General features: G+C 38.3%; 1 protein-coding gene across 3 annotated transcripts in view; it reads left to right on the forward strand.

Moving 5' to 3' along the window:
- kcnip4a (potassium voltage-gated channel interacting protein 4a) overlaps positions 1 to 24,779 on the forward strand; it is a 145,950-nt gene that overhangs the window by 109,711 nt on the left and 11,460 nt on the right. For all 3 annotated transcript variants that reach the window (XM_062994143.1, XM_062994142.1, XM_062994141.1), the window contains exons 2-3: positions 11,232 to 11,356; positions 24,408 to 24,477. In XM_062994143.1, coding sequence (XP_062850213.1) covers positions 11,232 to 11,356; positions 24,408 to 24,477 — 195 coding nt within the window. The remainder of the gene's footprint in view (positions 1 to 11,231; positions 11,357 to 24,407; positions 24,478 to 24,779) is intronic.

Genomic DNA, 24,779 nt, shown 5'->3' on the forward strand with positions numbered 1-24,779 from the left:
AAAGTCAGATAAATAAGTAAATGTCATTATTCTATTATTCTATTGTAGGTTCTGTTTAATACGTTTTTGTGAGTTGTAGTCTTTTACAAAATTATTTCCTCTTGCTCGCTTTTTAAGCTAGCCAACCAAACATATTAGTGAGAGATTTCATGTTTTGGTATGTTTATGCCAAAGACAGATCTAAGTGCTGTCTAATTACCTGCTCTATAGAGGACTCTTTCTCGCTGCCAAAATACCTTTACTCAAACAGGTTTACCATGCTTCCAGCTGGGTCATCTTCTTAATCACAGCGATTTCCGCTCCCTATCTGAGCACTTCTGATAATTACACAGGTTTGTGAGCTGATGGATGACTAGCTGTGCAGGAAAGCTTGTCTCACTCCTACTTCATCTTCAAAGCCATACATTGATATTTACATTAATGCAACAGTGTGTGTGTTTACTGTACACCTGCAGAGGTCAAATAGAACTTACTGATGCATTCCAAATTCACAATAAATGAGATTTTGCTGTTACTGGATTACAAAACTGTACAGTCAAGGAAAGTCACCTAGCAACTGACAAAACCTTCTGATGAAACCTTGTAAATAGAAGTGTTAATAGGTTGCCATGATGATTTTAGTCGCTTCTACTCCAAATAAAGTGGCATACAGTTTTAAATGTCTACAGAATTGTCTTACAGTTATATTATAAATGGTTGTCAATTTGTTGCTAGGTGTGCAATGTTCTACCAGTCTGGTTTTAAGCTCATTTGTTGTAGTTTAGTATAAAATGGCACTAATGTGTGTGCATAGTTTTACAGTGCCAAGTTTAGAATATGTTAAAGTGCAAGATCAGTGGTTTAGCAAACATAATACCTCCTGTCATACACGTTTTCCACAAGTAAAATCTGGCAAGTCTATCAAATGAAATGCTGTACTTCTATCAGTAAATACCTTCAGATTGATCTTTAGTGAACTGTGGAAATTGGAATTAGAAACATGGATTATTTTGGAGTATTTTGATACCGGGATCCTTATATAAATTAAACACTATGCTAGGGTTGCTTTACAGGCTTCTGTTAGCAGCTTTCTAGCCATTGTAGCAAGTTAAATTTGTCTGTGAAACTTTAAAATGGTATTGTGCTAGAACTTATTCAATGAAATATCTTGATTATTGAACCTAATTCTTCATTTAACACTAAAGCTCTGGCCACTATCTTAATTTGTCATTGAGAGCTATATTAGCCTTGTCCTCATTGATCAGGTAATGGAAAACCGATCAACAAAAACCGAGGGTTTTGAGCCTGAACTGGCAGTTTAAGGTCTTACCATAGCATCACAATGGGAAAAGTATGATGTACATTAGAAAAGAAGGAGTATTATATAAGAGTATTATTATAAAGAAAAAGAATCCCTAATAAGGGGATTCAAAAAGAGCCAGACATCCGAGATCGCAGACTCCTGCAATACGGACTGATTTACATTAGTGGATCATGTGGGCATACATGCAGTGAAGGATGAACTATCCAAGTGCAGATTTTCCTACAATTAAGGTCTCCGCCTAGTATCAGATAGTGAGAGGACATATCGGGCATAACATTAAAACCACCTCCTTGTTTCTATACACAATGTCCATTTTATCAGCTCCACTTACCATATAGAAGCACTTTGTAGTTCTACAATTACTGACTGTAGTCCATCTGTTTCTCTACATGCTTTTTTAGCCCCCTTTCATGCTGTTCTTCAATGGTCAGGACTGTCCCAGAACCACCACAGAGCACGTATTATTTAGGTGGAGGGTCATTCTCAACAATGACATGGTGGTGGTGTGTTAGTGTGTGCTGTGCTGGTATGAGTGGATCAGACACAGCAGCGCTGCTGGAGTTTTTAAATACGTGTCCACTCACTGTCCACTCTATTAGACACTCCTACCTAGTTGGTCCACCTTGTAGATGTAAAGTCAGAGACGATCGCTCATCTATTGCTGCTGTTTGAGTTGGCTATCTTCTGGACCTTCACCAGGGGACACAGGATGCTGCCCACAGGGTCGCTGTTGGCTGGACATTTTTGGTTGGTGGACTATTCTCAGTCCAGCAGTGACAGTGAGGTGTTTAAAAACTCCAGCAGCATTGCTGGGTCTTATCCACTCATACCAGCACAACACACACTAACACACCACCACCATGTCAGTGTCACTGCAGTGCTGAGAATGATCCACCACCCAAATAATACCTGCTCTGTAGTGGTCCTGGGAGAGTCCTGAGCATTGAAGAACAGCATGAAAGGAGCTAACAAAGTATGTGAAGAAACAGATGGACTACAGTCAGTAATTGTAGAACTACAAAGTGCTTCTATATGGTAAGTGGAGCTTATAAAATGGACAGTGAGTGTAAAAACAAGGAGGTGGTTTTAATGTTATGGCTGATCGGTGTATCAGTAAAGGTTCAGAACAGATCTTTAAAGAAGACATCCTAGTTGGGGGCATAGACATTAACCAGAGCCACACTGATGTCATGGTGTCATGAATCTGGCCTGTAACCATAATTGACCTGCTAGTAGGGTAGGAAGTGACATTTAGGTGTATAATAGGAATAGATTTGTGTACCTCTTGATCTGCACTGGAACGAAGAATGGTAAACCTGGTTTCTTTTTAGTTTTATGTGATCAGATAACGCTACTAGATACGTTTAAGCCATTGTCAAGAGTTAGGAATATCATATAGTAAGAGCCTAATGATCTGTGGCCATACTCCAGCAGAACCCCTGACTAAGAGAAAAAAGAACTCCAATACACACACACACACACACACACACACACACAACACCTCCCCCTTTTCAAAACACCCAAGAACGTCATGCATACAACCCACCCTTCAAAGCATTGACGCCTTTTAATAACTCTAATGCAGCTACTAATGCAGCACAGCTATTTGGTGGTCCTTGAGAATTGTGACTTGTTAGATCAGTGCACGAAAGTCGATGTTCTCGCAACTTAGTCGAATACACACCAATAAATCTAAGTATAAAAATGACCAGTCTTAGAAAAATGTTGCACAAACAAAACAACGATCTGTAAACTTGATCAAAATTGGTGCTTGTAGTACATGGGTTTCCTAAAAATATAAATAAAATGTGTGTTAAAATCTACAAAGCACATTCCAGTTAGTTGAGCTATTTAGCAAACAGCGGAAAAGGGGTAAAATAAAGAACAAAACTTAAATGGTCACCAGCAGCTCCAAACAATAAACCCACAGTGAGTGAAAAGTATAGTTCTGTGATTAGCAGCGATGGCCAGCCAGCAACTGTGAGTGTACATATATACACTATATAGACAAAAGTATTGGGACACACCTTTTAATCATTGAATTTAGGCATTTTATGCAGTCCCACTGTCACGTGTAAAAAAATCAAGGGCCTAGCCATGCAGTTTGACTTGACAAACATTTCTGAAAGAACAGTTCATTCTAAAGAGCTCACTAAAGTCAGGCATGGTGCTGTTGTAACAAGTCAATTTGTGAAATTTCTTCCTCTCGTAGTTATTCCACAATCAACTGTAAGTGGTATTATTAAAAAGTGGAAGCACTTAGGAACCATAGCAACTCAACCATGAAGTGGAAGACTACGTAAACACAGAGTGAGCGCATAGTGGAAAAAGCTTCAGCATACCAAGACATTTCGGTTCCAACTTTTTTGTTAGCCCACTTTCATGCTGTTCTTCAATGCTCAGGAATCTCCCAGGACCACCACAGAGTAGGTATTATTTAGGTGGTGGATCATCAGCACTGCAGTGACACTGACATGGTGGTGGTGTGTTGTGCTGGTATGAGTGGATCAGACACAGCAGCGCTGCTGGAGTTTTTACATACTGTGTCCACTCACTCATACCTAGTTGGTTCACCCTGTAGATATAAAGTCAGTCATGATCGCTCATCTATTGCTGCTGTTTGAGTTGGTCATCTTCTAGGCCTTTATCAGGGGACATGGGACGCTGCCCACGGGTGGCTGTTGGCTGGGATATTTTTGGTTGGTGGACTATTCTCAGTCCAGCAGTGACAGTGAGGTGTATTATCCACTCATACCAGCACAACACTTTTTGGACTTTTTGGAAACAGTTTGGGGAAGGCCCTTTTCTGTTTTAACAGTTTTCATGACTGTGCTTAGGTGCACAAAGCAAGCTCTTTAAAGGCATGGTAGGGTGAGTGTGGTATGAAAGAACTTGACTGGCCCTCACAGAGCCCTGACCTCAATCATATTAAACGCCAGGGCCTTTTGTCCAACATCAGTGTCTGACCTCACAAATGTTCTAGATAAATGGGGAACACGCCAAACTCTAGTAGAAAGCATTTTCAGAAGACATACTCCAAAGTATTTTAAGCGGACAAATTAAGGTGCTTTTTAGAACTGGCATTAAAAAACAACAAATGTTTAGTTAACAATGAAAATGACCTTACCAAGGCAACCCTAGTTAAAGTTTAATGGATTTAAAAGAAATTTGTCGAATAGGAAAGTCTAATGACTGGACTTTTCAGACCTTCATTTATAAAAATATTCGATGTTTACAGAAGGTCAATACAACATCATGGTCATCAGTCAGTCATTCTGCTTTAGTCGTGATGAACAAAGCTTTTAAGGGAATGAAAAGTGATAATAGAGTCATTGAGTGTAGGAGTGTCCTTGATCCAGAAACAGAAGCTCATTCACACTCCTTTCCTATCAGTAGGAGAACTCGCACTCACTCTTGAGCTGACATCAAATTCAATGCACAGTTAATGTGTGAACATGACACGTACTAAAAAGTAGAAGAAAAAAATAAGAAGACTTATAGAAATATTGACTAGACAATCAAAGCTATCTCTTTTGTATTTATAAAAACAAACCAATGAGAAACTTTGTTGAAGAACTGTTTTTCCCTTACATTTTGCTATTACAATCAAATCATTTCTGGTATGAACTACAACACTATGCAACAGTAAATGGAAAAGGGTGGAAAACCTGATTTACATCTTCAAAATGTTTATTAACCACAGGAGCGACACGGTAGCACTGTCGCCTCACAGCAAGAAGGTCCTGGGTTTGATCCCCAGGTGTGGCGGTCAGGGTCCTTTCTGTGTGGAGTTTGCATGTTCTCCCTGTGTTTGCGTGGGTTTTGTCCTGGAGTTCCAAAGACATGCAAGTGAGGTGAATTGGAGATACATAATTTCCCATGACTGTTTGACATTAAAACTTTTACTGACATTGAACATGACGTTAAAATCCTAATAAATAAATAAATATATTAACCAGGTTTTCCAAATACTGTAAGGTAAAAATTATTATGATCAGCTTGGTCTGCAGACCTGAATGAAAAAGGCAGTGCATGACATTAAGCATTTATCAAGCATGACATAAAATTAGCATAAGAATAATCATGAAAAATTGCTAAACGTCTGGAATTGAGGGTAGGACAGTATTGTTAGACGCAGATATAAAATCTGCTTGGATTAGTGGTTCTTACCCTTTTATAAACATTAATTTATCTTTGCTGCAAAAATGTATTCATTTATAGAAATAATAGGCATGAATATATACTGATCAGCCATAACATTAAAACCACCTCCTTGTTTCTACACTCACTGTCCATTTTATCAGCTCCACTTACCATATAGAAGCACTTTGTAGTTCTACAATTACTAACTGTAGTCCATCTGTTTCTCTACATACCTTTTTAGCCTGCTTTCACCCTGTTCTTCAATGGTCAGGACCCCCACAAGACCACTACAGAGTAGGTATTATTTGGGTGGTGAATCATTCTCAGCACTTCAGTGACACTAACATGGTGGTGGTGATAGTTCAGTGGTTAAGGTACTGGACTAGTAAACAGAAGGTTGCCGGTTCAAGCCCCGCCACCACCAAGTTTCCACTGTTGGGTCCCTGAGCAAGGCCCTTAACCCTCAATTGCTCATCGTGTTCCGCTCATTGTGTAAGTCGCTTTGGATAAAAGCGTCTGCTAAATGCTGAAAATGTAAATGTAAATGTGGTGTGTTAGTGTGTGTTGTGCTGGTATGAGTGGATCAGACACAGCAGCGCTGATGGAGTTTTTAAACACCTCACTGTCACTGCTGGACTGAGAATAGTCCACCAACCAAAAACATCCATCTAACAGCGCTCCATGGGCAGCGTCCTTTGACCACTGATGGTCTAGAAGGATGACCAACTCAAACAACAGCAATAGATGAGTGACCGTCTCTGACTTTACATCTACAAGGTGGACCAACTAGGTAGGAGTGTCTAATAGAGTGGACAGTGAGTGGACACGGTATTTAAAAACTCCAGCAGTGCTGCTGTGTCTGACCACTCACCAGCACAACACACACAAACACACTGCCACCATGTCAGTGTCACTGCAGTTCTGAGAATGATCCACCACCTAAATAATACCTCCACTGTGGGGGTCCTGACCGTTGAAGAACAGGGTGAAAGCAGGCTAAAAAAAGTATGTACAGAAACAGATGGACTACAGTCAGTACTACACAGTGCTTCTATATGGTAAGTGGAGCTGATAAAATGGACAGTGAGTGTAGAAACAAGGAGGTGGTCATAATGTTATGCCTGATCGGTGTATGTTGGCAGTGTAAATGTCAATTTACCTAGAAAACGTACAAATTCATTTTGTTTGAGATAGTTCTTTATTGAAGCTAGGGTCCCATTAATTTCTTAATAACAATAAGTTTAGCTGATTGGAAAGGTGACGTTCCATGACAGTGTCAGAGCCGTATATAGAGAGAGTTGCGACACTCCTTGATCTCGCCGCCACGCGGTCACGTGGTTCATGTAACCCTCAATAGTTCCAAACAAACCCGGCGCTGTCATGTTCTCATATGGGACAGGCAGCAGTAAATGAAATATTAAACGGCAAATAATAAACATTTGTAAAATTTCTGGGTATTTTCAACTGCGTTTACATTTACTGCATCTGCTTTAATGTCAATTTGGTATATGAAGTGGAAGATTGATGTTTATAATGACTTGTTAATAGATCGTTCTTGTTAACACACAGTACATTATATTAGCATACGGTGTATCACAAAAGTGAGTACACCCCTCACATTTCTGCAGATATTTAAGTATATCTTTTCATGGGACAACACTGACAAAATGACACTTTGACACAATGAAAAGTAGTCTGTGTGCAGCTTATATAACAGTGTAAATTTATTCTTCCCTCAAAATAACTCAATGTACAGCCATTAATGTCTAAACCACCGGCAACAAAAGTGAGTACACCCCTAAGAGACTACACCCCTAAATGTCCAAATTGAGCACTGCTTGTCATTTTCCCTCCAAAATGTCATGTGACTCGTTAGTGTTACTAGGTCGCAGGTGTGCATAGGGAGCAGGTGTGTTCAATTTAGTAGTACAGCTCTCACACTCTCTCATACTGGTCACTGAAAGTTCCAACATGGCACCTCATGGCAAAGAACTCTCTGAGGATCTTAAAAGACGAATTGTTGCGCTACATGAAGATGGCCAAGGCTACAAGAAGATTGCCAACACCCTGAAACTGAGTTGCAGCACAGTGGCCAAGATCATCCAGCGTTTTAAAAGAGCAGGGTCCACTCAGAACAGACCTCGCGTTGGTCGTCCAAAGAAGCTGAGTGCACGTGCTCAGCGTCACATCCAACTGCTGTCTTTGAAAGATAGGCGCAGGAGTGCTGTCAGCATTGCTGCAGAGATTGAAAAGGTGGGGGGTCAGCCTGTCAGTGCTCAGACCATACGCTGCACACTACATCAAATTGGTCTGCATGGCTGTCACCCCAGAAGGAAGCCTCTTCTGAAGTCTCTACACAAGAAAGCCCGCAAACAGTTTGCTGAAGACATGTCAACAAAGGACATGGATTACTGGAACCATGTCCTATGGTCTGATGAGACCAAGATTAATTTGTTTGGTTCAGATGGTCTCAAGCATGTGTGGCGGCAATCAGGTGAGGAGTACAAAGATAAGTGTGTCATGCCTACAGTCAAGCATGGTGGTGGGAATGCCATGGTCTGGGGCTGCATGAGTGCAGCAGGTGTTGGGGAGTTACATTTCACTGAGGGACACATGAACTCCAATATGTACTGTGAAATACTGAAGCAGAGCATGATCCCCTCCCTCCGGAAACTGGGTCGCAGGGCAGTTTTCCAGCATGATAATGACCCCAAACACACCTCTAAGACGACCACTGCTTTATTGAAGAGGCTGAGGGTAAAGGTGATGGACTGGCCAAGCATGTATCCAGACCTAAACCCAATAGAACATCTTTGGGGCATCCTCAAGCGGAAGGTGGAGGAGCGCAAAGTCTCGAATATCCGCCAGCTCCGTGATGTCGTCATGGAGGAGTGGAAAAGCATTCCAGTGGCAACCTGTGAAGCTCTGGTAAACTCCATGCCCAGGAGAGTTAAGGCAGTTCTGGGAAATAATGGTGGCCACACAAAATATTGACACTTCAGGAACTTTCACTAAGGGGTGTACTCACTTTTGTTGCCGGTGGTTTAGACATTAATGGCTGTATATTGAGTTATTTTGATTTTGATTTTGATTTTGATTTTGTACTATGATTTGTATGGTGTATGTACGTATTTGTTTTGATTATTTGTCTTATGTAAAGCGTCTTTGAGTATTTTGAAAAGCGCTATATAAATAAAATGTATTATTATTATTATTATTATTTTGAGGGAAGAATAAATTTACACTGTTATATAAGCTGCACACAGACTACTTTTCATTGTGTCAAAGTGTCATTTTGTCAGTGTTGTCCCATGAAAAGATATACTTAAATATCTGCAGAAATGTGAGGGGTGTACTCACTTTTGTGATACACTGTACATTACATAATGCGATATCATTAAGTAGTAGAGACAATATACAGTACAGAGTATTAGAGTTTTTTTATGTTTTGTTTTTTTACATAAACTAATCTCCCTTCACTTTCCTGAGGATTCATAATAATAATAATTTTGGCTAAACACTTAAGTCATGTGCTGGATTCATAAGGTTTACCTGCACTGAATGAACAGATTCATAAACACACTACCGTACCTTTAACATTATAGTGCAGGTACATGAAAAAGCATTCATTCATCTCCTATTTCATGAGTGATTAATAATTGATTCCTACATGTAATACATTAATGAATTCATTCTGAATATGCACTAGTTCATTTTGTCTAATGTAAGTGGTGGACAAGGTACACAAACCATGTAGTTGAGTTAAAGTAGAGATATCCAAGGTAAAATATTACTCCAGTAAAAGTAGTAGTAAAAGTAAAAATACTCTTTACCTCCACTAAAGTACTAAACTAAATTTACCTTCAAATGTACTTAAGTGTGAAAGTAAAAGTAGCATGATTTATTATGGCTCTAATGTTTTATTATCATTTCTGTAACAAGACTCTTGATTAATCAACTCATTTTAGGTGAAAAGACTCGTGTCATTAATTAAGCTTAACTGACTAAGCTAAATTCAGTTATACCTATTAATTAAGATAAACATGTAACATTTAGTGCTGAGCAAATGCTAAACAATAACAGTATTAACTATATTAATGACATTAAATTCATTATTTTTTTTAAAACAAAGCAACATACAGCTAAAAATGCTTGATAAGTAGTGGAAATGAATGGGGCTCTATTGGATGTTTGGAACTATTCAGAGCTCCACAACCCGGAAGCTGCGCAGATAAAATGTCCTGCCCCCGTTACAACGGTTCCCTATGGGAGTGTCACCACTCTGTTCTCTCTACCACTCTGGACAGTGTTATGTCAACATTACCATTTTTAATCTGTTTATTAGGGTGGCACAGTGGCTTGGTGGGTAGCACTGTTGCCTCACAGCAAGAAGATTCTGGGTTTGATCCCCAGATGGAGCGGTCCGAGTCCTTTCTGTGTGGAGTTTGCATGTTCTCCCCATGTCTGTGTGGGTTTCCACCCACAGTCCAAAGACATGCAAGTGAGGTGAATTGGAGATACAAAATTGTCCATGACTGTGTTTGACAGTAAACTTGTGAACTGATGAATCTTGTGTATCCAGTAACTACCTGTTCTGTCATGAATGTAACCAAAGTGTGTAAAACATGATCCTAATAAGATCCTAATAAATAAATAATCTGTGTAATAAAACACAACGCTGTTTGTCCAGAGATACATATATGTTGTTTATTTTATCCAGTTGTCAGCATGGCTAAAATGGATAGAACTAGATAAGTCATTTCTCATTTACCTCTAGCTACGTAGTGTATGTGCATATGTTTGTGTCTTGTTGCTTATTCAGGGTCTTAAGAGACTCATTACTGAGAGTGTTGCATTTCTGACTCAGCTGTTTGATATACTCATTGTGAATTATTATCAGGAGTCTGGCATATCTGATTGAACTGTTTAAATTATGGTCTAGCATAAGTTATCAGTCACAAGAAAATTTACTGCACAGTGAAAACAAGGTGTCATCAAGCTGCAATGACTTAAAGTAGCTTAGCATTGCTTAACATGTTTGCATGACAATAAACATTGAGACTTTTGATGTTTTAAATTTTTAAATCACAGGTTCTTGATTTTATTGCATCATACAATATGGCACAAATGGGGTTTGTACTAATATATCTGATTTTTAGGGGCGGCACGGTGGCTCAGTGGGTAGCACTGTCGCCTCACAGCAAGAAGGTCCTGGCTTTGATCCCCAGGTGGAGTCCTTTCTGTGTGGAGTTTGCATGTTCTCCTCATGTCTGCGTTGGGTTTACTCCGGGTGCTCTGGTTTCCTCCCACACTCCAACGACGTGCAAGTGAGGTGAATTGGAGATACAAAATTGTCCATGATTGTGTTTGACATGTGAACTGATGAATCTTTTGTAACCAGTAACTACCGTTTCTGTCATGAATGTAACCAAAGTGTAAAACATGACGTTAAAATCCTAATAAATGAATAAACATCTAATTTATGAATGATTTAAAAATACTAGACTTCACTATATCAACCTAACCTTATGTATTTCTCCTGATATAACACAATTTCAGCTTTTGAAAATGAAAGTGTGTGGTATAAAAATACAGCAACGCAAACTAAACATGTTTTAACATAACACCTGAAATGAAATTTTATGTAAATTGTATATGGTTTATTTAGTTATGGATCGGGGCTAGTTTAAATACTTGGTAAACCCATCTCCCTGCCTTTTGTTTCTATGTTTTGTTTTGTTTCTATACAACGTTTTTGTGTAATTGATTGTGTATGGTTTTACAGACAGTACCGAGGATGAGCTGGAGGTCTCAGCCGTGCGGCATCGGCCAGAAGGCCTGGAACAGCTGGAGGCCCAGACCCGATTCTCTCGCAAAGAGCTGCAGATCCTTTACCGTGGCTTCAAGAATGTGAGCTAACATCTTAAGCATTCACACCAAACAGACATTACAGTATTTCTCAATCTTATCATTTTTGTTCTTTTGTCTGTTTCAACACTGATCAATATCCTCTAGCTCAGTTATCCAGTTTGGATGGATGGTCTTATCTTGGCAAGGTGTAGATAGTGCCATATACTTTCCACTTTTTACTACTTTATTTTGGGCGGCACAGTGGCTCAGCAAGAAGGTCCTGGGTTCGATCCCCAGGTGGGGTTTGCATGTTCTTCCTGTGTCTGTGTGGGTTTCCTCTGGGAGCTCAGGGAGTTTCCTCCCACATTCCAAAAACATGTAAGTGAGGTGAATTAGAGATACAGAATTGTTCATGAATGTGTTTGACATTAAAACTTGTGAACTGATGAATTTTGTGTGGCGAGTAACTACCGTTTCTGTCATGAATGTAACCAAAGTGTAAAACATGACGTTAAAATCCTAATAAACAAACTACTGTATTATTAACCTTAACCACTGAGATATTAGTGCTCTACACTTTTTAAAAATTCTCTGAATGGTACTCTGAAGGATAGTTAAAGACACTAAAACCTTTTTGTATCCTTGTCCAAACTTGTGCCTTTCCATAACTTGCAGCTCTTTTCCAAAGCTCTTTTAAAAAGTATCCTGAATGTGTGTTACCGTACACTACTAGTAGTGAAATCCTCAAGAAACCTGTTTTTTTTTAAACCAACACCACTACAATTAATGTCGTGTGTGGGCCAGTTAGCCAGCTGTGTGATTTAGAAGGTATGGTTACTCTAAATGGCTGATTACTTATCCAAATTTAGTAATTAAATTATAATAATGTACTATCCAATTTATTTTACTTTGATGATGAGAGTTATGAGTAAATACAGCTGGAAAAAGTTAGACATCATTTATTTTCATTTTCAAGTCTGATAACATTGTCATTTGTACACGTATGATCTCATTTATTATGCTTTTTACAGCCACGTTGTGATGGTTTTAAAAATTTCTTGCTACTTTTCCCTGTGCTTCTTAACATATTTTAATACTTATTTTAATTATACAAAGCAAAATATTTTTTCTAATAATGTCAGGCAAAGGTATTCAGAGTTGCCCTACATTACAGATCTGGAGTTGACTCGAGGAGCCTTAGTGGGTAGCACTGTCGCCTCACAGCAAGAAGGTCCTGGGTTTGATCCCCAGGTGGGGCGGTCCAGGTCCTTTCTGTGTGGAGTTTGCATGTTCTCCCCGTGTCTGCGTGGGTTTACTCCGGGTGCTCCGGTTTCCTCCCACAGTCCAAAAACATGCTAGTGAGGTAAATTGGAGATACTAAATTGTCCATGACTGTTCGATATAACCTTGTGAACTGATGAACCTTGTGTAATGAGTAACTACCGTTCCTGTCATGAATGTAACCAAAGTGTAAAACATGACGTTAAAATCCTAATAAACAAACAAACAGACTCGAGGACTCTTGTCAGATCAGTTGTGTTAACTCTTCTGTCTAATGAAATGAAACAACGTCTAATAATTATGACCTAAATATACTGCAGATAAAGATAAGGACACATTAATCCTAACACACTTTTAAGAGAAGTGCCCTAAATTGAAACCTTGCTTTTAAGCCTACACTAACATTTTCTTTCAATTATCTTAAGTCCTACAACTCTCAGTTAAATTCTTGTAAATATTGTCATTCTCAGAACATTAGCATTGTTCTTCCATCATTTTGGGCAATGAGTACTATGAAGTGCTAAAAACCTCGCTCATGGGGCGCCAGTCTAGCCTGCTTTAAGTGATCTGGTTGCTTTAACAGGTCTGTAGATGGATGTTTTGATGGAACGTGTTTTAATTTGTATCTTTATCTGGTTTTTATCAAGGAAACAAACGCAGAAACAGATTAATGTGCATCTGGCAGCCTATCCACTGGGGGGGTACACGTATAGCAATGCTTTTACAGTTAGAGCAGTTAAGCTTCTCTCCTGGACATCTCTGTTTTAATAAAACATGCTCATAAAACTTCAGAAATTAATTCAGTCTCCACAAAGAACTAAACTTAGTGGCAAATTTCATTTGTGTTTTGTCTTTGGTAGAAAAAATAATAGATGCTTATAGCAAAGTTGGGGTGGTTACTGTTTTGAAAAAATATAGTAGGATTACTGTAATATATACGTACAAATGTGTTTACACTTGTGCCAACTAGCTGACGTGAATGTAATTAGTCATTTTTAGTGCTTTTTCTCTTCTGCAGTAAACATGAAGGTAGGGTAACTTTAAAGCAAAGAAACAAGTCGGGTTTGTGTATATTAAAGTAGTTAACTTAATGTTTAAGCTACACTATATTGCCAAATCTATGTGTACGCCTAACCACTTGTAGGACATCACATTACAAAACCCTGGACATAATAATGCATTGTACATTATACTTTATTTGTCATATATACATATACAGGTGTACAGTACAATGAAATTCTTTCTTCACATATCCCAGCTTGTTTGGAAGCTGGGGTCAGAGCGCAGGGTCAGCCATCGTACGGCGCCCTTGGAGCAGACAGGGTTAAGGGCCTTGCTCAAGGACCCAACAGTGGATGCATAGCAGAGCCTGGATTTGAACCACCAATCTTCCAGTTGAAAGCCCAAAGCTCTACCCACTGTTTGTAATTACATTCTGTAATGTGGTTATACAAATTATAACTGTAATTCCCTACATTATGTATTACACGGACAATAAACTAATTACTGTAATGTATAACTTTGTAATATTACACCAACAGTGTTTTTTTTCTTTGATACAAGTACACATGCTTAATGACCACTTTTCCAGCAAACAATGAACAATATTACATCATAGATACACAGTCATTAACTCACAAATGATTATTGTTACCACTGGCAAGTGATCCATACCACACCCAAGTGGCCATGCTGACCCCATTCACCAACTGTAATAAGAGTGCTAAGCAGGGACATAAAGCGTATTAAGAGAGTATTCAGACCCCCTGATTTTTCACACACAGTGTTGTGGATTTGATTTTGAGTGGCTATAATGCCATTTGTGCCAATTAGTCTACACTTGATCACTTGTAATGACACATGTATTTAGACCCTTTATTCAATACATTTCAGATGTTCATGTGGCTGGATGGCAAGATTGCGTAAACTGTTATCTTCAGGTTTCTCCAAAGATGTTTGATGTGGTTTAAGTTTGGGCTTTGGCTTGACCATTTGAAGGGCATTCAGAAAATTACCCCGAATCTACCCAGGTGGTATTACCTGAACACTTCACTGTATGCCAAACCCTTCAACTCTTTTACCTGTACTAGAATAACTTTTTTGACATGTCTGTTATGTGTAATGCTGAATACATCACTTTTCAAAACTTCACCCCAGTCTAACATGTATTAAAAAACACACACAAGTGGGCATTAAAAGTGGGGTAGAATAACTTACTGTTAGTGGGGAAACCTAAGTCTTAGAGGATGCCCACTGGATGAAGATGGCTGATGATAAGAGATCTGATCCCTTGTTTTCAAAAATCATTACATGGTATAGTTAGTGTGCTTTATGCAACACTCCTTTAATGCAGCCTGCAAATTTGGAAAAACACTGTGTTCTATGTAGATTTATGGCTGCTTGGTTTTATGCACACAAGTCACTTACTAACACTGCTAGTGCTACAGCTATACCAAAATTTAAGATGTCCTCAAACCTGACTTCATTTCACAGCTCAACCAACACCAAAGTTTGTTGCTGTGTAAGCCAATTATGAAAACTCATGGATGACTAGACAGATAAATACTTTAATTATGCTTCTATAGAAAGTGTAATAAACCGTATGTTGCTCTGCCTGTCTAGATTATAATTGAGCTTTTGACTCATCAGTAGCTGAGGTGAAAATGTAATAAAATGTATTGACAGTGGATAACAGCTACACAAATAAATTTTTTTTTTATTTGACCTGAGCTCAATTCAGTACACATATTGAAAATTAGTAACAGTCTGAGATTTACTAGAGGTACCAGTATAAGCTACTGTGGGACACTTACACAGTCGAGTCACATTATTATGATCATTAGTTATTGTCCAGAGTAACTGCCATGTGCAGCATGGACAGCAGCTAGACAGGCTGGGAGTGACTCAGTAAGGTCCTGGTAGGTTGTCACAGGTATCTGAAGCCATGCTGACTGCAATGCATCCCACAGCCACTGGAGGGTGCGTGAGGGAGGATCCATAGTGCGAACACGACGATCGAGGTGGTTTCACAGATGCTCAGTTGTGTTCAAGTTTGGGGAATTAGAGGGCCAGGGTAGTACTTGGAAGTCTTGATCATGCCCTTCCAACAATTTGTCGGACATTTATAGCCGTGTAACATGTTACATTGTCTTGCTGGAAGATCCCCAATGAGAAAAGACAACGAGGGATACATGTGTATTTAATTTGTTTGGTAGCACAAGCTAATTTGAGGTAGGGATGTGCGATATGACTAAAAAACGAATATCTCGATATGCTTTTGAGAAGTGGCGATATACGATACGATATAATGTAAACTTAAAATACAGTGGCAGATCACTGCTCGTATCTTAGCTTATTTGGTTTACAAGTTATATTAAAAACACAAAACTTATACATTTTAACAGAATTACAGTGTTTTTATTTTGTATTATTACAGCCGGTGTTTGTATTCATATTGACAATATTTATGTCTAACAAACCAGCAGAATCTCACAATCACATTTATGCTGTCCGTTTTACTTCAAATAAATGAGCATCAAAAAATCCCGAAAAAAAATTCAATATTTAATAATTCTTTGCTATCATTGCAAAATGAAAGCGCACATTAAACAACAGCACCGCGACCCAGATCAATCACACAGCAGCATAAAATCATAACCGCTGCTTACCTGAGCTTCTGTTCCTCAAATTGCGAATTTATTTCTGTGTTTTGTTTCTTTAGGGATATAATCACCTTGTTTTTCTTCTTGAAGGCCACCTTATATGTTTCCAGAATATTTCCAGAATATATTAATACATTTTCAACTGTGTTTATCTTCCTATAAGGTAAAAAACTGAAACCAATCAAAGGAGAGATTGAAATTCTGCCCAAAATCTGAATTCATAAACTCTGATTAGTTTATACAGTGCGCAGCACTTGTGCTCTGTTTTAAATGTTCTCAAATGGTAACCTGTGTATCCTAGACATACTCGATATATCGAATATGGCCATTTTTAACATTGTGTAAAAAGTAATCGAATATATCTTTATTCGCGATATACCGCCCAGCCCTAATTTGAGAATGCTTTTGTTTTAATGGTTCTGGTAAATCTAATTGTTTGTGAAACTTTGATGTCAAATAATGTAAATGATAGGCTGTATAGCTTTTAATAGTGCTCATAGTTAAAAGCGGTACATTATATTTGGGATCTTTGAATGGTTTTGTACACTTTCACAACGGCAAAGTAAGGCTAGAATGAACTAAGAATAAAGACTGAGACTGTGTCTGCAACATACCTAATGTACATTACCTGGATAAATATATGCTGACCTCTTTTTAAGTATTTAGTGAATTCAGCTAATAGGTGCATAAAATCAATGCTGCCTCTATTGACGATGCATGTTAATGCCAGTGAGGTACTCTCACAGCATTCCACCTTTCCAACACATCAGTCTTGCACATTTCTTTCCAGCTTTGTACAAAACAAAAGCAGTAGCAACACCAGCACTAGAGCCAACAAGCATTTAAGAGTCAGCTTGTCTGTCACTGCTGGGTTTCAATCTGTTCATCAGAAGCTGCCTAGATGCATTAAACACTGTAACATTTGGTAAAGGATAACTGATGATCCCTTCTTCTGGAGAAAAAAAATCCTAATTCTACTCTATACAGTGACATCATATGAAAATTAAAGACGTGGTTTGTTTAGTTTAATGTGGAAGAACCTGAATGACCTACAAATAACTCTGACCACACTGAACTGAAGTACAGACTGTGAGCCAGGCCTAACTACACATCATCAGTGTTTGATTTTCTTTGAGCTACATGTACATTGTAGCCTCACAGCAAGAAGGTCCTGGGTTCAATTCCCGGATGGAGCGGTCTAGGTCCTTTCTGTGTGGAGTTTGCATGTTCTATCCGTGTCTTTGTGGGTTTCCTCTGGGTGATCCGGGTTCCTCCCACAGTCCAAAGACATGCAAGTGAGGTGGATTGTAGATATACAATTGTCCATGACTGTGTTAGACATTAAACTTGTGAACTGATGCATCATGTGTAACCAGTATATCGGTCCTGTCATGAATGTAACCAAAGTGTCTAAAACATGATGTTAAAATGCTAATAAATAAATTGAGATACATGGAATAAGCTCTTACCTACCTCCACTCTATTTAAGTTCATGTAGTTATGTAACAAAATGTCCATTTTACACACATTTTATAGATGCATTGCTCAGGTAAATATTTAGTTTTGGCCGGGTACAGTCACTGGTGTGTAGTAAATGTTTGTGGTGAGAAAACTTGGTCCATCTAATTAAAAGAAATGAGCCGATAAGTAGGTTAGGAACAAACTTTAAGTGGAGACTTGCTTGCCTCTCTTTGATTGCCACCATTAATTCTGCAGTTTTACTGAGCTGATAGATGTGTTAACCAGGTCAGGTCACTGGCAGTGTAATTGCAATGTCCCTGCAGGAATTGAATCTTGACAATCTGTGGCTTTATACGTGTTAACATTTCCACCTGTGTGCTAATGTCTATGGTGCGTTTAATATGCTAATAATAACTCAATCATAAAAAAGCACTGAAGACCATCATTTCATGTAGTAAATTATTATTATTTTAGTAATTAAGTATAGCAATGTAGTATACACAGATCAGCCATAACATTAAAACCACCTTCTTGTTTCTACACTCACTGTCAATTTTATCAGCTCCACTTACCATATAGGAGCACTTTGTAGTTCTACAATTACTGACTGTACTCCATCTGTTTCTCTACATACTTTGTTAGCCCCCTTTCATGCTGTTCTTCAATGGTCAGGGCCACAGAGTAGGTATTATTTAGGTGGTGGATCATTCTCAGCACTGCAGTGACACTGACATGGTGGTGGTGTGTTAGTGTGTGTTGTGCTGGTATGAGTGAATCAGACACAGCAGTGTTGGAGTTTTTAAACACCTCACTCTCACTGCTGGACTGAGAATAGTCCACCAACCAAAAACATCCAGCCAACAGCGACCCTGTGGGCAGCATCCTGTGACCACTGATGAAGGTCTAGAAGATGACCAACTCAAACATTAGCAATAGATGAGCGATCGTCTCTGACTTTACATCTACAAGGTGGACCAACTAGGTAGGAGTGTCTATGAGTGGATAGTGAGTGGACACGTATTTAAAAACTCCAGCAACGCTGCAGTGTCTGATCCACTTATACCAGCACAACACACTAACACACCACCACCATGTCTGTTACTGCAGTGCTGAGAATGATCCACCACCTAAATAATACCTGCTCTGTGGTGGTTCTGTGGGGGTCCTGACCGTTAAAGAACAGGGTGAAAGAAGGCTAAAAAGTATGCAGAGAAACAGATGGACTACAGTCAGTAATTGTAGAAATGTAGAACTAGAAGTGCTTCTACATGGTAAGTGGAGCTGATAAAATGGACAGTGAGTGTAGAAACAAGGAGGTGGTTTTAATGTTATGGCTGGTCAGTGTATAGTATAGTAGTCAATAATTACATATGATTGTGCTGTAATTATAAAGTGAATCACAAATGTTGCAAGAATTAGCAGATTGGTTTTTTAGCATGCATTAATATATTGCCGTTCAGTAAGAATAAGGCTGCTTTTAACAACATGACATGCATGGCTGTTACAGGTTTTTGGTATTTAACTTAGCTTTGGCATGGGTCGTGATAAATTGGACTCTGTAAAGCGTTTTCTCCTTGCCTAGTGCCTCTGGGATGGGTGTTTTGGCAGGATTATTGGCTACTGATGATAAATAAATGAATGAGGATTGTTTAGCCAGCACTAAATCAGTTTCATATAAAAATGTCTGGCAGTCTGTCACCCCAATATTCAACACTTTGTCCAGCTTGTTTTTGGCTATGTAAAACAATCTTTTACTTTAATAGTTCATGACATTATAGGAGAATTTAGAGCAAATAATCTGAGGGAACATGTAAAATTCAGATTGTTTCAGATTCTTAGGTGTTCTATGGAATCTCCCTTTCATCCTATCAGAAATTTTAATGGGGTTAAACTCAGGCAGCTGGGATGACCATAAAAAAACCTGGATTCCCTACTAAGCAAACCAATTTAGACATTTTTAAAATTATTCTTCTTTTGAAATCATGATCTGGTTTTAGCTTATTAGCAGAGGCATTCAAATATCTATTCAAATTAGGGCTGGGCGATATATTGCAAATATCGACATATTCAATATTACTTTTTACACAATGCTGAAAATGACCATATTTGTTATATTGAGTATGCCTAGGATACACAGGTTACCATCTGAGAATGTTTAAAAACAGCACAAAACGTTCAGCATGCTTTCTTTCACGCATGAGCAATAAAACAAGTCAGAGTACGACTCTTTTCAAACAAATTATTCATTGGAATTGAATCAGGGAGCTGTGCTCTTATCTATGGTAAAGATTTGTACGTTTTCATTATTGTGTCATGCGTAAACGACTCCATGGATCAGTGCGCATGTGTTTCAGAGATTCAGTCGTGGTTCAGGCTTTGATAAACAGCTGTATAAACCAATCAGAGCTTCCGAATTCATATTTTGGCCAGAATTTCAGTTGTTCATCTAATCCAAAGCAAAATATGCTAAGTTTTTATTTCTCCAATGTGTGTTATTTGGGTGAGCTGTCAGTGAAAACTCTCTCTCTATTGGTTGTAGAGGTAAAAGTTACATCATAGTTAACAGATTACCAGTTTCAAATATTTTGCCATTGTATTTTGGTAGGTTGACATTATGTTGTATCGTATATCGGTACTTCTCAAAAGCATATCGCGATATGAGTTCTAATAAGCTCTAATTCAAATTTTATCATTCATATCCTAACAATGTTTGAAGAGCACAGAACCTGGTTTCAGTAACTCTTGACACCAAGTTTGTGTTAAGATAAAGAAAGGTTTTCTTCTGACGGTTTGTTAGCATTTTGGCGTCAGGTCTCCTAATCTGTGATTAGATTTTGAAGTACATTTATCTAATCATCATTTGCCCTCTCTATTTATCCTTTTTATTATGTGTGGTAGAAATCCGTGTGTCCTTTTTTGGCAGGTTAATTATAGCTCAGATTGTTTTCTAAAATTGAATTATTGCCCTTGCCGTAGATATTGTCATTTTCAATGCTTCAGTGTCCTGGGACTCACAGTGATCTTGGTGAAATGGGTCAATTTAGCACATTGTTTCGGGCCACCATGGCCTGATTAACTTCTGTCATTCTCCAAGTAAGGGAAATCTGAAAGTGTTCACAGGTATTAGCTGAAGTAACACATACACACTGCCTGAACCTACTTCTGTTGTACAATAAATCATAATTATGTAAAAGCCCTGGGTCTAAAGCTACATCTGTTGTTTCAAACTATTTTACCTGGTTATTTTAAGACCTACTTCAGTAGAGCTCATTGTCCTTAAACTGAGATACAATAAACAAAAGCTTTTTAGGCTCATGCTTATATTGTAACTTCGGGGTCATCAGTTTAATTCATTATTATCAATTAAAGTGCATTACAGAACATTGTTATATTCTTCACCAAATATTTACATATCTTTATTCTTCTTTAGTCTGTGCAGATATATTGAATATTTAAATAAATAGTGTGTAATACATTATCAAGTGTGGATATACTGTAGTGTATCTGCATATCAAATGTTTTGAAAAAAATAATCTTTTTTTGCATTGATACACTGCGTTTTGAGGCGGCACAGTGGCTCAGTGGACAGCACTGTATCCTCACAGCAAGAAGGTCCTGAGTTTTATTCCCAGGTGGAGCAGTCTTGATACTTTTTGTGTGGAGTTTGCATGTGATGCTTGTGTCTGTGTGGGTTTCCTCCAAGAGCTTTGATTTGTTAGTTAGGTGAATTAGAGATACGGAATTGCCTGTGATGGTGTTAATATTTGTTTATAATTTAATTAAAAAATGTAAACTGTGATATTTCTTAATTCATTACATGAAACATGACATTCAAGCCTTCTTGTCTTAATGTTGACCAATATGACTTCTAGCTCATGAAAATCAAAAATCCAGTATCTTAAATTAAGATATTTTCTAAGATTAGGAAAGGATGTACAATGCAGAAGTGACCAACTTATGACAAGTATGTTTATTTGTACTCTCAGTACTTGCTAGAAAAAGTAATTAGCATCTCCACAAAGCCTTGTCAGCAAATGAAAACATGAAATGCTTTAAGACAGCTGTGCCCAAAACGTCAGTCGATTGCACAGTGCACACTGGTAGATCGTGCCTTATTCAAACAGGTAACTTATATGAATTGTGGCCACTGTTTCTTTAATTTGCTGTTTGTTACCATAGCTACACCTCAGCTCACCTAAAGCACCGCTAATCTAGAAAGTTTTTATTCATCAGTAGCCAGTTTGCGCCATTTTTTTCATTTTTCCTTTTGTAACCTACACTGTTTGTGAAGATGAGTGCGCAAACAAGCGCTAAGAAACCAAAAACGGTTCGATTCGGGCATGAACTGCAAAGATGTCATGAAAGAAGCTGACTGAGAATATTCAGATCTCATGTTACAAACAGAAATTTTAACCCTACAATCGGACATTCATATTAGGTCAAGGGCCTCTGCTGGACTATTTTGAAACTTGCTGGCTTAGGAAAAATATCCAAACATAAGAAAATGTGTCACATATTTGACAGCGTTTTTTGCATCAACCAACTTGTGTGAATCAGCCTTTTCCCCACATAAATAATTAAGTCTAAATATGGGTCCACCCTTACTGATAAACTATTAGTGAGGGCAGAATGATTATCTTAAAATACACTGTAAAATCCTACATTAACTGCATCTCTCAAAATGCAGGCTGATTTTGTGACCTGCAAAGTGACACATCCCACCAGTAGATGATGTTAAGAAATATTTACACATAATCCCAAAAAGAAGATAAGTAAGAAAATTAAGCAGAAGGAGAAAATGTAATGAAAATGAAAACAAGTTTGTGCTTCAGGAAGAGAAAACTTGTGTTATGAGGCTGTGTTTGTGGTAAAGGAGGACAATATAAATGCAGAATTCAGCCTCCAAGAAAAACAACAGACTGCAATCACAGCAGGATACGTTACAATCGGCCCTTTGAGGGCCACCATAATGCTGATGTGTTTGACACCCCTGATCTACGCTTTCAGCTAATTTTGCAGTTCATAAACCAGTCACTCTAAAACATGCATCTAAAATATTTGAGCGTAATGCGCTTTGATTGAGTCCCTCTGCTCAAGAAGGCTCATGTACAGGCCCGTCTGAAGTTTGCCAATGAACACCTGAATGATTCAGAGAAAGCTTGGGAGAATGTGATATGGTCAGATGAGACCAAAATTTAGCTCTTTGGCATCAACTCCACTCGCCGTGTTTGGAGGCAAAGAAATGCCCGGTGGGGATGGTGTTCTTGGGGTCATATCCAGCATTTCTCTGCTCCCAGCTCCCTTGAGATCATTGACAAGCTCCTCCCGTGTAATTCTGGACTGACCTCACCTTTCTCAGAATCATTCTTACCCCACCAGGTGAGATCTTGCATGGAGCTCCAGAGTGAGGGTGATTGACTGTGATCTTATATTTCTTCCATTTTCGAATGATCGCACCAACTGTGGTCTCTTTCTCACCAAGCTTCTTGCTGATGGTCTTGTAGCCCATTCCAGCCTTGTGCAGGTCTACAATCTTGTCCCTGACGTCCTTTGATAGCTCTTTGGTCTTGCCCATGGTGGTCGAGAGATTTGAACGGAAGAAACTGATTCTGTGACAGGAGTCTTTTATACAGGGACAGGACTAATTTGTGTGCCTCATGGGCACATAACCGGTCTGTGGGGGTCAGAATTCTTGCTGGTTGGTAGGGGATCAAATACTTATTTCCCTTAATTAAATACAAATTTATTTATAACTTTTATTTAATGTTTTTTTTCTGGATTTTTTGTTGATATTCTGTCTCTCTCTGTTAAAATAAACCTTCCATAAAAATTATAGACTGTTCAAGTCTTTGTAAGGGGGTAAACTTACAAAATCAGCAGGGGATCAAATACTTATTTCCCCCACTGTATATGCCACTAGTACCTAAGATTTGTTATTTAGCTCTTTACTAACAACTTGAGAACATGGAAAGGGTCATAAACTAACAAAACTATTACTGATAATTATAATATTGCCATCATACTATTCTGTAAGTCATTTTGGCTTGTAGTTGCTTCCATTCCTTATTTTAGTATTCTGTTGATATTAAAACTATAGAAAACAGTCACACTATTTCCTGAAGGTGGTTTAAGAATGTAACGTTAAGATATTAGTAAAAAAAATACAATTAAAATGTAACCTTTTAAGCTATTGAAAGTCGAGTGGAGATGGAACCCAGCTGTCTTACCACTTGCTTGTATTTTTTCTTCCTTTGTACTAATGACATTATATCCCAGCCTGCTTATCTGTTGAGCGCTAGGTTCAGGTCCATTTGAGTTCTCTGACTATTAATAAAATGAAATGAAATTTCTTTCATTTTAGCCGCTGAATCAGCTATAATGATACTATGAAGAATAATCAGCTCTTGCAGCAAAGCGTGATGAATAACCCCATTCTTGTGGCATGGAGTGAACCACTACTTCAAATGAGAAACCATTATTGTAGTCGTGTCATTTAAATCACATACAATTGCTTTTGTATGATACTTCACTGTTTTTAAAATGAATCGCATTCTTGTCTGTTTTGAAAAGGCTCATTGTGTGCTTTACAGAATATTGAGCACATTTTAGTGGTATTGGGATTCATACTTCAGTTATTTTTCCCTATTCAAAAGCACATGGGGCTAAATGTTGTTGTTGATACTAAACTAATGATTTGTCTGTCACAGGAATGTCCAAGTGGTGTGGTCAATGAAGACACGTTTAAAGGAATATACGCTCAGTTCTTCCCACAGGGAGGTCAGTACAATGGATATTTCTTGATTCTTTTTAATTTGCACTAATCTGGCACTTCATTCGACTTATCTATCTTATTACATTTTGGTCACATGTATTATATTATGAGCTAAAATGATCATATACACTGTTGGTATGCAGTTATGAACAGTAGCCAATCTGTTGCTTTATATACTTTGTCACCCCCGCCTCCCGTCCACTAACCAAATGTTATTTGGGTGTTGGACCGTTCTAAGTACTGCAATTACACTTACACAATGTGTGTCAGTGGAGAATTTATGACAGAAAGCAAATGGCTTCCTATT

This window comes from Trichomycterus rosablanca, chromosome 4 (genome assembly GCF_030014385.1).
Source record: "Trichomycterus rosablanca isolate fTriRos1 chromosome 4, fTriRos1.hap1, whole genome shotgun sequence".
Classification (NCBI taxonomy): domain Eukaryota; kingdom Metazoa; phylum Chordata; class Actinopteri; order Siluriformes; family Trichomycteridae; genus Trichomycterus; species Trichomycterus rosablanca.